Genomic DNA, 12,797 nt, shown 5'->3' on the forward strand with positions numbered 1-12,797 from the left:
GTGCACTGGGACGACCCAGAGGGATGGAATGGGGAGGGAGGAGGGAGGAGGGTTCAGGATGGGGAACACATGTATACCTGTGGCGGATTCATTTGATATTTGGCAAATCTAATACAGTTATGTAAAGTTTAAAAATAAAATAAAATTAAAAAAAAAATAAATAAATAATATAAAGTGAAAAAAAAAAAAAAAAGAAATGCTAAATCTTGGCACACTCCAGTTTTGCTGTATCAGAATCAGCATTTTTAATAAGCTCTCTAGATGATTTGCAAAGATTCACAATCAGTACTTATGAACTGAACAAGAAATAAACTGTTGTTCTTATTTCTAATAGGTCTCCAACTTTAGTCCATGGGATAGCACCTGGTCAAATTATCTTTCCAAAATAATAATTTATTATGTCAATTCTGCTTTAAAAAAAGCTGTACATTTAAGCAACTTGGGTAGTTTTGCCTGGATTGCAAATCCTTTCAAAATTTGGCCTCAAATTTCTATGAAATTTACATGTATCCTTCTTCCTAAACCTCCTATTTTAAACAGTATGTCCTGACCTAAGTTGTTCATTTCTACTTCTCTATTTTTGTTCATTCCCTGTTTCCTACTTGGTTAATACATTCTTCCTAACTACACAAATCCTATTCATCCTTTCTGTTCTAGCTAAAAATGCACCTTTTTAAAACTCTCGCAGACCATTCCAACCTATATGATGCTTCTTTTGACATATTTACATTTATTCTGTCTTCATAATGATAGTTAATTTCAAGAAATTTAGATTTCATTTCCACCTCTGCCACTCACTTGTATAATGCTGGGAAAGTTCAGTTAACATCTCTGGGTTTAAAAATTCATGTTTTTCATACACGTGGCCGATAGGCACATGAGAAGATACTCAACATCACTAATCCATCAGAGTCACATTGAAATGTTGCTTCACACTTGTCACAATGGCTACTGTTAAAAAGACCACAAATAACAAATGTTTTATAGAGTCTTATTCTTCAATTTTAACATTTACTGTTAAAGTTATGAAAGGTGATAAGAATAACAGCTGAGAAATCTAATCATGTAGAATTTAAAGCCAGACTGAAACCTTCTGAAAGTAATAAGAATAGTACTCTTACTCCCTACTCTTATCTGCCTAGCTGAATAACCGTTCTATGCTTGCTGACATTTTCAGTTATTTCTCTCCCTGCTTTAAACATAGGGTAGTTTCTCTCAAGACCCTGCTTATTTCCCTGGAGAGTTTCACACAAAGCCTTCTGTATAACAACCTTTGTTTCATAAGCAAATGTCTTATACAGGAAAGAGAAGAATGAAGAGGGAGGCAACCTTCACAGAATATCAACAGGCTACAGATTAAATGTACTTTGTTTCCTCTGCTAAATTCCCAGTAAAGATTTCCATCTGAACAGTTATAAATTCTTTCCTCCCACATTCCACCTCTGCATTTTAAACCATTTACTCTGGGATTTTTCAATACAGCACTCTAAGACTGAGGAAGTTTAGATTTGCATCAATTGTACTTTAAAAAACTGTTCTCAGTTTTATGTAAGGTATACAATCCAAGAAAGGAATAAAGATCTGCATATTCTCAGAATTGCCTATATCTTGCTTATAGTTTTGTTGTTCTTTATATGCTGTTTTCAAGGTACATTAATTACTGGGAAATGTCTATAGCAAGTCAACAATGAGCCCCAGACAATCAAATATTAGCTTATCAACACAGTAACCTTTTAATGGTGTTTTGGCTTCCATAGTAAGACAATGCAGCATGTAGTATATATATGTCAAGTTACTTCCTTTTTAATACAAAAGTACAACATTAGGAGGAGAGAATGAACAGAATTATAGTCTAGAACAGCATAAGGTAAAAATGATACACACAAACAAAAAGCACCTTTTATCTTATGATAGTTCTTAGAGCTCACGAACATACTTGGTGGCAGGGCCAGAGCCAGCACTGGGTAGGAAACAAACTCAAAATCTGATGACTTTGTTCCTTAGAACTTCAGGCTCTGTGCTACTGGAACTCCTGGATTCATCCTATTTCTTTTCAGAAATTAATTTTTGTCATCTTTAAAGGTGTATCTGCATCAGGATAATTTTTAGATGCCTGAAGTTTATATGACTGTCTCTGAGAAATGTTATGTCAGGACTTGCTCACTTAGGATAGCAGCAGAGGGGCAGAAGGAAGTATAAAGGAAGGGATGTATGTATATTTATATTTTGATGATAACCATCCATGTGTGTGCATCTCTTGATTGTACAATAAGAATGCATTGTTAAGTATTCAAAGGAAACAGATTTCTTTAATAGTTTAGATCAGATAATGATGAATCCTCTTAGAAGTATTATCCTTGGTGTATGCTGTTGCTTTATGTCTCACTTTTAATTGAACATTAAGGAATGTAGTATTTTAATCATAACTCTGCCAATATCTTTATCTAGAGGATTGTTGCCATTTTTGTCTTTTCTGAAATTTTTGTCACCAAGAAGGTAGGATTATATATTTTTTCCTTTCCAGATTGAGTTGGTGCAGTGTATTCTTGGTTATCAAAATACTCATAGCTTTGGGACTTTGAAACAGTAAACATTCCTGATGTGTGAAACAGCATGATACATAACTGTATGATCATACTTCCATAAAAATGGATGCTAGCTGTGCAATGCACAAATTACCTAGGACGACACATCAAATGGTAAACTGCCTGTGATTATGAATGACTTCGCTTTTTGCACTTTTTTGGTTTCCTATTATGCACGTTAACTTTTAAGAAATAAGTGTTACCTTAAAAATCTTAAAAAAAAAAAAAAAAGACAAGTTATTGGTCAGGTCCAAATTTAACCCACTCTTTGTCTTTTCAGTGGGTTCTTTCTTTCCCTTCCCAGGGCTAGGGAGTCCGAGTCAAGTTAATACTAGGTGACCTGTAGTACCGACTTTACCAGCATGGGTTCTAAGTTGGCTGTTTACTTACCTATGGACTTCTCTAGCACTAAACTTTCAGGTAATTATAAATGGTGAATTAAAAAAAATGTTTGAAGATATGTCTAACAGCCTCTACTCCAGTGTTCCCAGAGAAAGAAAAAATCAAGAGGTAAGAAGAGAACTTTAAAAGGTGAGAGTAACATTAAAAACTGTTAACTTTCAGGTTACTGGCAAGATGCTGTGTTTAAGGTCTGGACTACACTGTGTCCGGTTTATAGGTGTCTGAACATACCTTGTGGAATGGTAGGGCAGAGCCTCTTCAAAAGCACATTTGAGCCTTGGGAAAGCACTCATTGTTAGAGAAGAAGAAGCCAGGCATAATGAGCTTTTCTTAGTGACAAGGTGGTGATAAGACAAAAAGAGGCAGTTATGGGTGACAGATACAGATGTATCAGGGTATCCATCACTCAGATCTGTTTCCCACCTTTGTCACCAGCAGGCTGATATTTGAGGGTTACTAAGGGCAGGCACACCTCTTGTGAACTGGAAACAGTGCCTGGTGAAAGGTGGCATGTTGCATGGAAGGGGTTGCTCAGAAGAGCAGACTTGTTTTCGATTACAAGTGAGATGCAGTTGGAGATTTAATTTAGCAGACAGCTGAGTTAATTGAGTAAATGGGGGTAATGTGCTCTTGGAGATGGGCAATTATAGTCAATGTTCCTCCCTTTGTACTTATAGGTGGGTGAAGCCTGGAGAAACTCAAGTTATATAAGAATACAAAAATCAATACAAAAGTCATAGGAAATAATTGTACTTAAACTTCAAAGCATCAGTTAGTGCTAATTTTGACACTTCTCTCTTACTCATCTCACCTGTATTTTCCTTATCTTTCTTGAAACTACTAAAAGTGTGAATAGGAATAGCACCCATAGCAGAGCAACATATTTCTCTGGTTGTAAAAGGCTTTCCAGAAAAATGTCTACCACTAAAGGAAATAGACACCTCCACAAATCTTTGGCTTTTGAAGAATGAAATAAGTGGAAATTATGGTATTAAATCCCTTTCTCTTTAGCAACAATCTCACCTAGTTAGTATCCTTCAAATTTGTATTTGTACCACAACAACTTCAAAATAAAATCCAATACTTACTTGTCTCCCACAATTCCCAAGTTGATTGTGGGGTAACCATGTTCCTGAATTGTTGCTAAGAGGGTTGAACGATTGCTGTCTCGAATTTTTCCTGGTAAGAGGTCATCTTCAGGATTTAGCAACTACAAAGCCAAAAAAATCACCACAAATTATTTTCTTAGGATAATACAGCCTATTGTTAATGGAAAAAAAAATAGATCTAATAAACAGAGTTTAGCATATCTAGCACCTACAACATTATCTGGCATGAGAAAGATATATGCTCAAAGGATCTTTGGTAAATAGTGAAAGCCAGGAGAATGAGAAAACATTTCTCCAGAATTAAAAATCATGCAGAAATTCAAGTGACTAAAAAGTAGACCAAATATCACACCAGCTTTGGTTGTAATTTGACAAAACAGTGCTCTGGAGATAGTTGCCTTCCCACTGGCTGTTTACTGGGTCAAACTGAAAAAAAAAACCAAAAAAAAAAACCACACACAACAACAGACTTTCTATTTTCTCTTTCACTATTATTTTCTGATCTGTCTTTCACTGAGCATACGTAAGGTAGAGACTCTGACATGATATTCTCAAGTCTGAAGAGACTGATATTTTATCTTTTCTTTCAAGCTTTTGTATATCTTTTTTGAAGCGGGATCAGAAATATCGAAAAAGTTAAACTTATTTGAAGGAGTCGGAGCCAGATATTTTGTCTCTATTAGCAAACTTACACAAGTAATACTTAACTGCACACACTCACAATTCCATGACTTTGAACTGAATCACCCTTTAGAGATTTAATATCTACAATTATATGTCAAAAAAGAAAATTATAAGAAGTTTCTTTTTTGTTAGGATGTCCTAGTGAGGCAGTGTTGCATAGTAGCAAGAGTCTACCTTATTCAGATGAGGTTCAAATTCAAGTTGCCCAAATATGTTACTCCATAATATTCCCATTTATAATACACAGTATTAATAATAACTACCTTGAAAGGCAGCTGTTAGGATTGAGATAGTGAACACTCAGTTAATATAGACAAATGGAAAAGAAATGCAATTCTCTGTCCTTTCTTTATTACATATAATATTGAAAAAGCACCTAATTCCAATTGTCCTTAATATTGTTACTTCTACATGCTAGTATAGATGGAATCAGTTGACAATGTGAACATAGATTTACATTAGATTATAAAATACTGAAGAATAGGAGGTCCTTAACACACACACACACACTCAACATGCAACTTTATACAATTTTAAGAGGTACTTTGATTTCAGAAAATTAGAAAATGAAAAAAAAGTACATCTTTGAAGTGAGAAAATTATCTGGAATATTATTGGAAAATTATACTGGAATATTATCTTAGGAGGCTGAAGGCCAGCTTGCATACTTCAGACACTTAGGCTGTTAATATGGTTAATACCTAGGGCTTTCTATATCAGTACTGCCAAATAGCAACCTCAAGCCCCTTCAGTCTTTCCTTCTGACTCATTAGTGATACCATGTGGCTGGACTTTTGGCTTTATGTTGGAAAAGTAGTAGCTTTTCAACCAACTGTCCCCTTAAAATATCTGGAGAAAAACTTTGACCATCTTATTCACTGTCACCTGGGAGACTTCCCTTCAAATCCTGTACTAACGTGACTTAATCAGATGCCATGTGACACTGCAACCCACTCGTATCCTCTATCACTGGCAGAGCTGGGAAAACTGCTATTGCAGTGCTAATATAGGTTGATTTTCTGATCTTAATTAACAAATAGTTATTGAACTTATTATAATTTTATAAAGGCCAAGACTTACAGCTTTTTAACTGCCATTAATCAGACAAGTTGCAACGGAGAGAAAAGATTTTTTTTCACAAAGGATATTGACCACCAACCAAGGAATAAGATTTCCCTGTTCATAGGGCATTTTCTTTGCCATTCATATTCCTGTCTGTTATTTTGCTGCACAAAGTTCCAGAAATAATAGAACAATTAGAGATCACTGGCTGTTTGTCTGTAAAACTGACATAATGGAATATTAGCTAGTTAAATGAGGGTGTGGGATTTCCAGCACATTTTAAGTATTTTCAAAGAAAATACACAGAATTGAAGGAAAGATTATAAGGTTGCATGCACTAGAATAAATTTACAATATTCCTCGTTAAAATGAAATCTAATTTTCTAACATCTTCTGGTCATCTCTAGAATGATGCCTAAAACTTACTATAGTTAAAATACAAAAGAAAAACTACAATACAAAGTAACAAAAATAATGCATTATCTTCATATCTTATTGCTTTCTTATCTACCAAATGCCAAATTTCAATTCCCTGTTTCTGTTCCCGTCAATGGTGCCATTGTATTTCCAGCTTTCAAACATTTAATCTTTGATTTTTTTTTCCTTTGAAGTCTACTATCTTCCCAAAGGTTTCAATCCTTAATCCTTACTCCATTCCTCAATGACCCTAGGTTTCCATTCACTCTCTTATCAACTCCCCATTCGTCTGAATTTCAGGTATTCAATATATCTGTTTTTTTTTTCAAAAGCCTTATAATTGGCTATCTTGCCAACAAACTTTCTTTCTGAGAGATAAAACAGATACATCAACTTGCAAAACAGGCAAACTATACCAAAACAGGCAAACTATACCAAACCATGATATTTAACACAAACTATCTTAAGTCAAATTGTTACAACACAAGCTTATTCAGACCTATATATTCCTATAATATCATGGACAAATAGAGACAATGGTAACTCCATATGGACTCTTACTCCAAAGAAAAAATGAAGCTGTTTCAGCAACTTACCTACTTTACAAAATGTGATCAGTCTCTGCCTAGACCACATTTACAAACTACCTTAAAACCACCCCATGACCAATTCCAGTCCTCAAAATCCTATAAGTATTCTTTTGAGGGCGTGGTGCAGGAGCGGCGGAGAGGAGATACCCCATGTCCAAGGTAGGCAGCAGCTCTGCGCTTTGCTGGAACAGCCGTGAAGAGATACCCCACGTCCAAGGTAAGAGAAACCCAAGTAAGACCATAGGCGCTGGGAGAGGGCATCAGAGGGCAGACAGACTGAAACCACAATCACAGACAACTAGCCAATCTGATCACATGGACCACAGCCTTGTCTAACTCAATGAAACTAAGCCATGCTGTGTGGGGCCACCCAAGATGGACGGGTCATGGTGGAGAGGTCTGACAGAATGTGGTCCACTGGAGAAGGGAATGGCAAACCACTTCAGTATTCTTGCCTTGAGAACCCCATGAACAGTGTGAAAAGGCAAAAAGATAGGACACTGAAAGATGAACTCCCCAGGTCGGTAGGTGCCCAATATGCTATTGGAGATCAGTGGAGAAATAATTCTAGAAAGAATGAAGGGATGGAGCCAAAACAAAAACAATAGCCAGTTGTGGATGTGACTGGTGATAGAAGCAAGGTCCGATGCTGTAAAGAGCAATATTGCCCAGGAACCTGGAATGTTATGTCTATGAATCAAGGCAAATTGGAAGTGGTCAAACAGGAGATGGCAAGAGTGAACGTCAATATTCTAGTAATCAGTGAACTAAAATGGACTGGAATGGGTGAATTTAACTCAGATGTCCATTATATCTACTACTGTGGGCAGGAATCCCTTAGAAGAAATGGAGTAGCCATTATAGTCAACAAAAAAGTCCGAAATGCAGTACTTGGATGTAATCTCAAAAACGACAGAATGATTTCTGTTTGTTTCCAAGGCAAACCATTCAATATCACAGTATTCCAAGTCTATGCCCCGACCAGTAACACTGAAGAAGCTGAAGTTGAATGGTTCGATGAAGATCTGCAAGACTTTCTAGAACTAACACCCCCAAAATATGTCCTTTTCATTATAGGAGACTGGAATGCAAAAGTAGGAAGTCAAGAAACACCTGGAGTAACAGGCAAATTTGGCCTTGGAGTACAGAATGAAGCAGGGCAAAGGCTAATAGAGTTTTGCCAAGAGAATGCACTGGTTATAGCAAACACCCTTTTCCAACAACACAAGAGAAGACTCTACACATGGACATCACCAGATGGCCAACACTGAAATAAGATTGATTATATTCTTTGCAGCCAAAGATGGAGAAGCTCTATACAGTCAGCAAAAAAGAAGACTGGGAGCTGACTGTGACTCAGATCATGAACTCCTTATTGCCAAATTCAGACTTAAAGTGAAGAAAGTAGGGAAAACCACTAGGCCGTTCAGGTATGACCTAAATCAAATCCCTTATGATTATACAGTGGAAGTGAGAAATGGATTTAAGGGACTAGATCTGATAGACAGAGTGCCTGATGAACTATGGAATGAGGTTCATGACACTGTACAGGAGACAGGGATCAAGACCATCCCCATGGAAAATAAATGCAAAAAAAGCAAAATGGCTGTCTGAGGAGGCCTTAGAAATAGCTGAGAACAGAAGAGAAGTGAAAAGCAAAGGAGAAAAGGAAAGATATACCCATCTGAATGCAGAGTTCCAAAGAATGGCAAGGAGAGATAAGAGCCTTCCTCAGGGATCAATGCAAAGAAACAGAGGAAAACAACAGAATGGGAAAGACTAGAGATCTCTTCAAGAAAATTAAAGATACCAAGGGAACATTTCATGCAAAGATGGGCTCAATAAAGGACAGAAACCATATGGACCTAATAGAAGCAGAAGATATTAAGAAGAGGTGGCAAGAATACACACAAGAACTGTATAAAAAAGATGTTCATGACCCAGGTAATCACGATGGTGTGATCACTCACCTAGAGCCAGACGTCCCGGAACACGAAGTCAAGTGGGCCTCAGGAAGCATCACTACGAACAAAGCTAGTGGAGGTGATGGAATTCCAGCTGAGCTATTTCAAATCCTAAAAGATGATGCTGTGAAAGTGCTGCACTCAATATGCCAGCAAATTTGGAAGACTCAGCACTCTGTCAAGGTGATGCTCTCCCTTGTTCAGAAACTTTAATATACCCAGCTTTGTATGATCAGCAGGTTTCCCAGGTGGTCTCTGTACTAAGATCATGATAGTCATTGAAGTCCCCACCACACTTAGGCAAGACCCCATGCCACCAGTATTCTCATTTTGGTTAAATTGCACTTCACTGAGGTCTTCTGAGTCTCTGTGTTTGGGGAAGTTGTTATCTATGATGGTAAACCCAGCATTTACATTAAGCTCTGATCCTTTTTTCTCTCCTTGACTGGATTCCAAATTCAACTTTTCAAGTTTCCAGGAAAAGTATAACAAATGTTTAAATCGTTCAGAAGTTAAATTAAGGAGAGGAAGGGGAAAGAGCCCACAAACTTCTTCTTCTCTTGTACTCAGGCAGTCAGTCAGTCAGCTCAGTTGCTCAGTTGTGTCTGACTCTGTGACCCCATGGACTGCAGCACTCCAGGCCTCCCTGTTCATCACCAACTCCTGGAGCTTACGCTCTTATACTGCTGTTGCTTTTTATCTCCTTCAAGCTTTGGGGACAGCTTTATTCTGGGGATCCTGAAAGGATCATTCACAAAGCAAGAAAGCTCAGGAAAAACAGGAAGATGGTTAAACTTTGAGCTATGGAAAAGTTCTGACAGATGATGTGTTCCAGAAAATAAAGGTGGTTGGAAGATTTCATTGTAAGATTTGGGTGGGACTGTTTAGAAGTAGTGACACTGAGTTAGAGCTGGGAGCCTGTCCAGCCTGGAAGACTCATTTTATACAGTGCGGCAGGAATACCAGAGAGGAGCAGCAGCACGTTCAAGATAACTTAGTGATGAAGTTACAAGTAGAGGGCTTCCCAGGTGGCGCTAATGGAAAAGAACCCACCTGCCAATGCAGGAGACATGAGACATGGTTCAATCCCTGGGCCTGGAAGAGCCCCCAAGAAAGAAATGGTAACCCACTACAGTAGTCTTGCCTGGAGAATCCCATGGACAGAGGAGCCTTGTGGGCTACAGTTCCATGAGGTCACAAAAAGTCAGACACGACTGAAGTGACATAGCACACACTGACCCTTTTTTGTTGAGCTCTCAAAGTTAGCTGAAATTTATTTTGTTTAGAAGGGGAGCAGAATATGCCACCTCCAAATGAACCTCTTTGGTACGTGGATTATTTTGAGCTGAAGGCAATCAAACCCTAGCAGACTCAACAAAAACTTTTATGATTCCCTTGACTGCCTAAGAACTTAGATAGGGGACCTGGCCCAGAAAAAGAGCCATTACCAGGAGAAGATTTTTCACCTGAAAGACATATCTGTATGGCAGGGCAAACGACTGATTACAAAACACCTGCTCTTCTCATCTTCCTGTGAACTGCCCTTCTCTCCCTTTGAAGTCCCAGGGTCTTTCCCTTTCTCAGCTCAGATTGGCATACAAACCTCAATTGCATGACTGCTTTTGAGTCTCATATTTTTATGGGATTCCTATATGTACAAGATTAATATTTTCTCTGGTAATCTGTCAATTTAATTATTAGACCAGCCAAAGAACCTAGAACCATATATGGAAAGTTTTTGTGCTCCAATTCAGTTCAGTCGCTCAGTTGGGTCCTACTCTTTGTGAACCCATGGATTGCAGCACGCCAGGCTTCCCTGTCCATCACCAACTCCTGGAGTACCCAAACTCATGTCTATTGAGTCAGTGATGCTATCCAACCATCTCATCTTCTGTCACCCCCTTCTCCTCCTGCCCTCAATCTTTCCCAGAATCAGAGTGTTTTCCAATGAGTCAGCTATCCGTATCAGGTGGCCAAAGCACAGGGTTGATTTCCTTTAGGATTGACTAGTTTGAGCTCCTTGAGTCTCCAAGGGACTCTCCAGAGTCTTCTCCAGCACCACAATTTGAAAACATCAATTTTTCGACGCTCAGCCTACTTTATAGTTCAGCTCTCACATCCGTACATGACTATTGGAAAAACCATAACTTTGACTAGATGGACCTTTGTCAGCAAAGTGATGAATCTCCTTTCTAATATGCTGTCTAGGTTTGTCATAACTTTTCTTTCAAGGAGCATCTTTTAATTTCATGGCTATAATCACTCTCTGCAGTGATTTTGGAGCCCAAGAAAATAAAGACTGTCACTGTTTCCATTGTTTCCCCATCTATTTGCCATGAGGTGATGAGACAGGATGCCATGATCTTCATTTTTCTGAATGCTGAGTTTTAAGCCAGCTTTTTCACTCTCCTCTTTCACTCTCATCCAGAGGCTCTTTAGCTCCTCTTCACTTTCTTCCATTAGAGTGGTATCTGAGGTTGATATTTCTCCTGGCAATCTTGACTCCAGTTTGGGATTCATCCAGCATGGCATTTCACATGATGTACTCTGTATTTAGGTTAAATAAGCAGGATGACAATATACAGCCTGGACACGCTCCTTTCCCAATTTTGAATCAGTCCTTTGTTCTTTGTCTGGTTCTAACTGTTGCTTCTTGACCTGCATACAGGTTTCTCAGGAGGCAGGTAAGGTGGTCTGGTATTCCCATCTTTTTAAGAATTTTCCAAAGTTTGTTGTGATCCACACAGTCAAAGGCTGTAGTGTAGTCAATGAAGCAGAAGTAGATGTTTTTCTGGATGATCAGAGTACCTGAGCTTTGTTGCAAACTTCTATATAACCTGACCCGCCCCCCCTCCTTGGAGCAGTTCTCTCAAGGTTACTTGAGACACTGTCTCCCGGGCTTGAAGTCCTAAAAATTCTCACCCAATAAAAGGTAGCTCAATTGTGACTACTTTTTAAGTGGACAGTTTGAAGGTACTTTTAGAACAGAGGATGAATATTATTCTGAATATTCAGTGATTATCATTTTTATTGTTATGCATTGCTTCAAAATTAAATTTAAGTAAAAAACCAAAACATTTGAAATCTCTTTTGTTAAACCCTCAGGAGGAAGTTCTCTGTCTTATTTGTCTAAAAGAGAAATCACTTATTTTAAGAGACCTCCCTCTTTGTTTCTGTTCTTCAGAGATTTAACCCTGTGGTCTTGATGGAATTGTCAAGGGGCCCAAGACTGTTATAATGATTTACTTTCTCTCTTTTTAATGTACTGAAATGGAGTTGTCTGCATCTAAGACTTTTCTCGTCTTAATACAGAGAAGATATTAGACTTCTATAGGTCAGTAACTATTTCCACATCCGTTGCAAACAGCTCCCTTACATATAATTTCTTCTTTTTTTCCTCTTTTGGAAAAATTAATTATCAAAAGTCATTGACTTAGTGACTGAACAACAACAAAAGACATTTAAAAATAGTTAACATGGTAAACGTTTTGTTATGTGTATTTTATCATAATTAAAAATGAAAAAAAAAAGTCACTGATGACCTTGGTAATAAACATTTCAGGGAAGAATGATGCCTTTAAAAAATAGTAGAAACTAATACCAGTTTGTAAAGCAAGTTATACCCCAACAAAAATTTAAGAAAATAATTAAACAACAACACATTAAAAAAAGGAGGGGTAAGTCAGGAAGGAAGAATTCCATTCTTTATAGTAGGAAGGGAAAAGTGATGAGTGAGATTAGGCAATGGTAGAAGATGAGATTGTTGTTGTTCACTCACTAAGTCACGTCTGACTCTTTCTAACCCCATGGACTGCAGCATGCCAGGCTTCCTTGTCCTTCATTATTTCCTGGAGTCTACTCAAACTCGTCCATTGAGTCTATGATGCCATCCAACCATCTCATCTTCTGTTGTCCCCTTCTCCTCCTGCTCCCAATCTTTCCCAGTATCAGTCTTTTCCAATGAGTCGGCTCTTCATAGCAGGT

General features: G+C 37.9%; 1 protein-coding gene across 13 annotated transcripts in view; it reads right to left on the minus strand.

The window, feature by feature from the left end:
- Positions 1–12,797, minus strand: part of GPHN (gephyrin) — a 524,697-nt gene that overhangs the window by 42,360 nt on the left and 469,540 nt on the right. For all 13 annotated transcript variants that reach the window (XM_044924834.2, XM_044924835.2, XM_044924839.2 and 10 more), the window contains one exon: positions 4,076–4,197. In XM_044924834.2, the coding sequence (XP_044780769.1) occupies positions 4,076–4,197 (122 nt within the window). The remainder of the gene's footprint in view (positions 1–4,075; positions 4,198–12,797) is intronic.

The sequence above is a fragment of the Bubalus bubalis genome, chromosome 11 (assembly GCF_019923935.1).
Source record: "Bubalus bubalis isolate 160015118507 breed Murrah chromosome 11, NDDB_SH_1, whole genome shotgun sequence".
In the NCBI taxonomy this organism is placed as follows: Eukaryota; Metazoa; Chordata; class Mammalia; order Artiodactyla; family Bovidae; genus Bubalus; species Bubalus bubalis.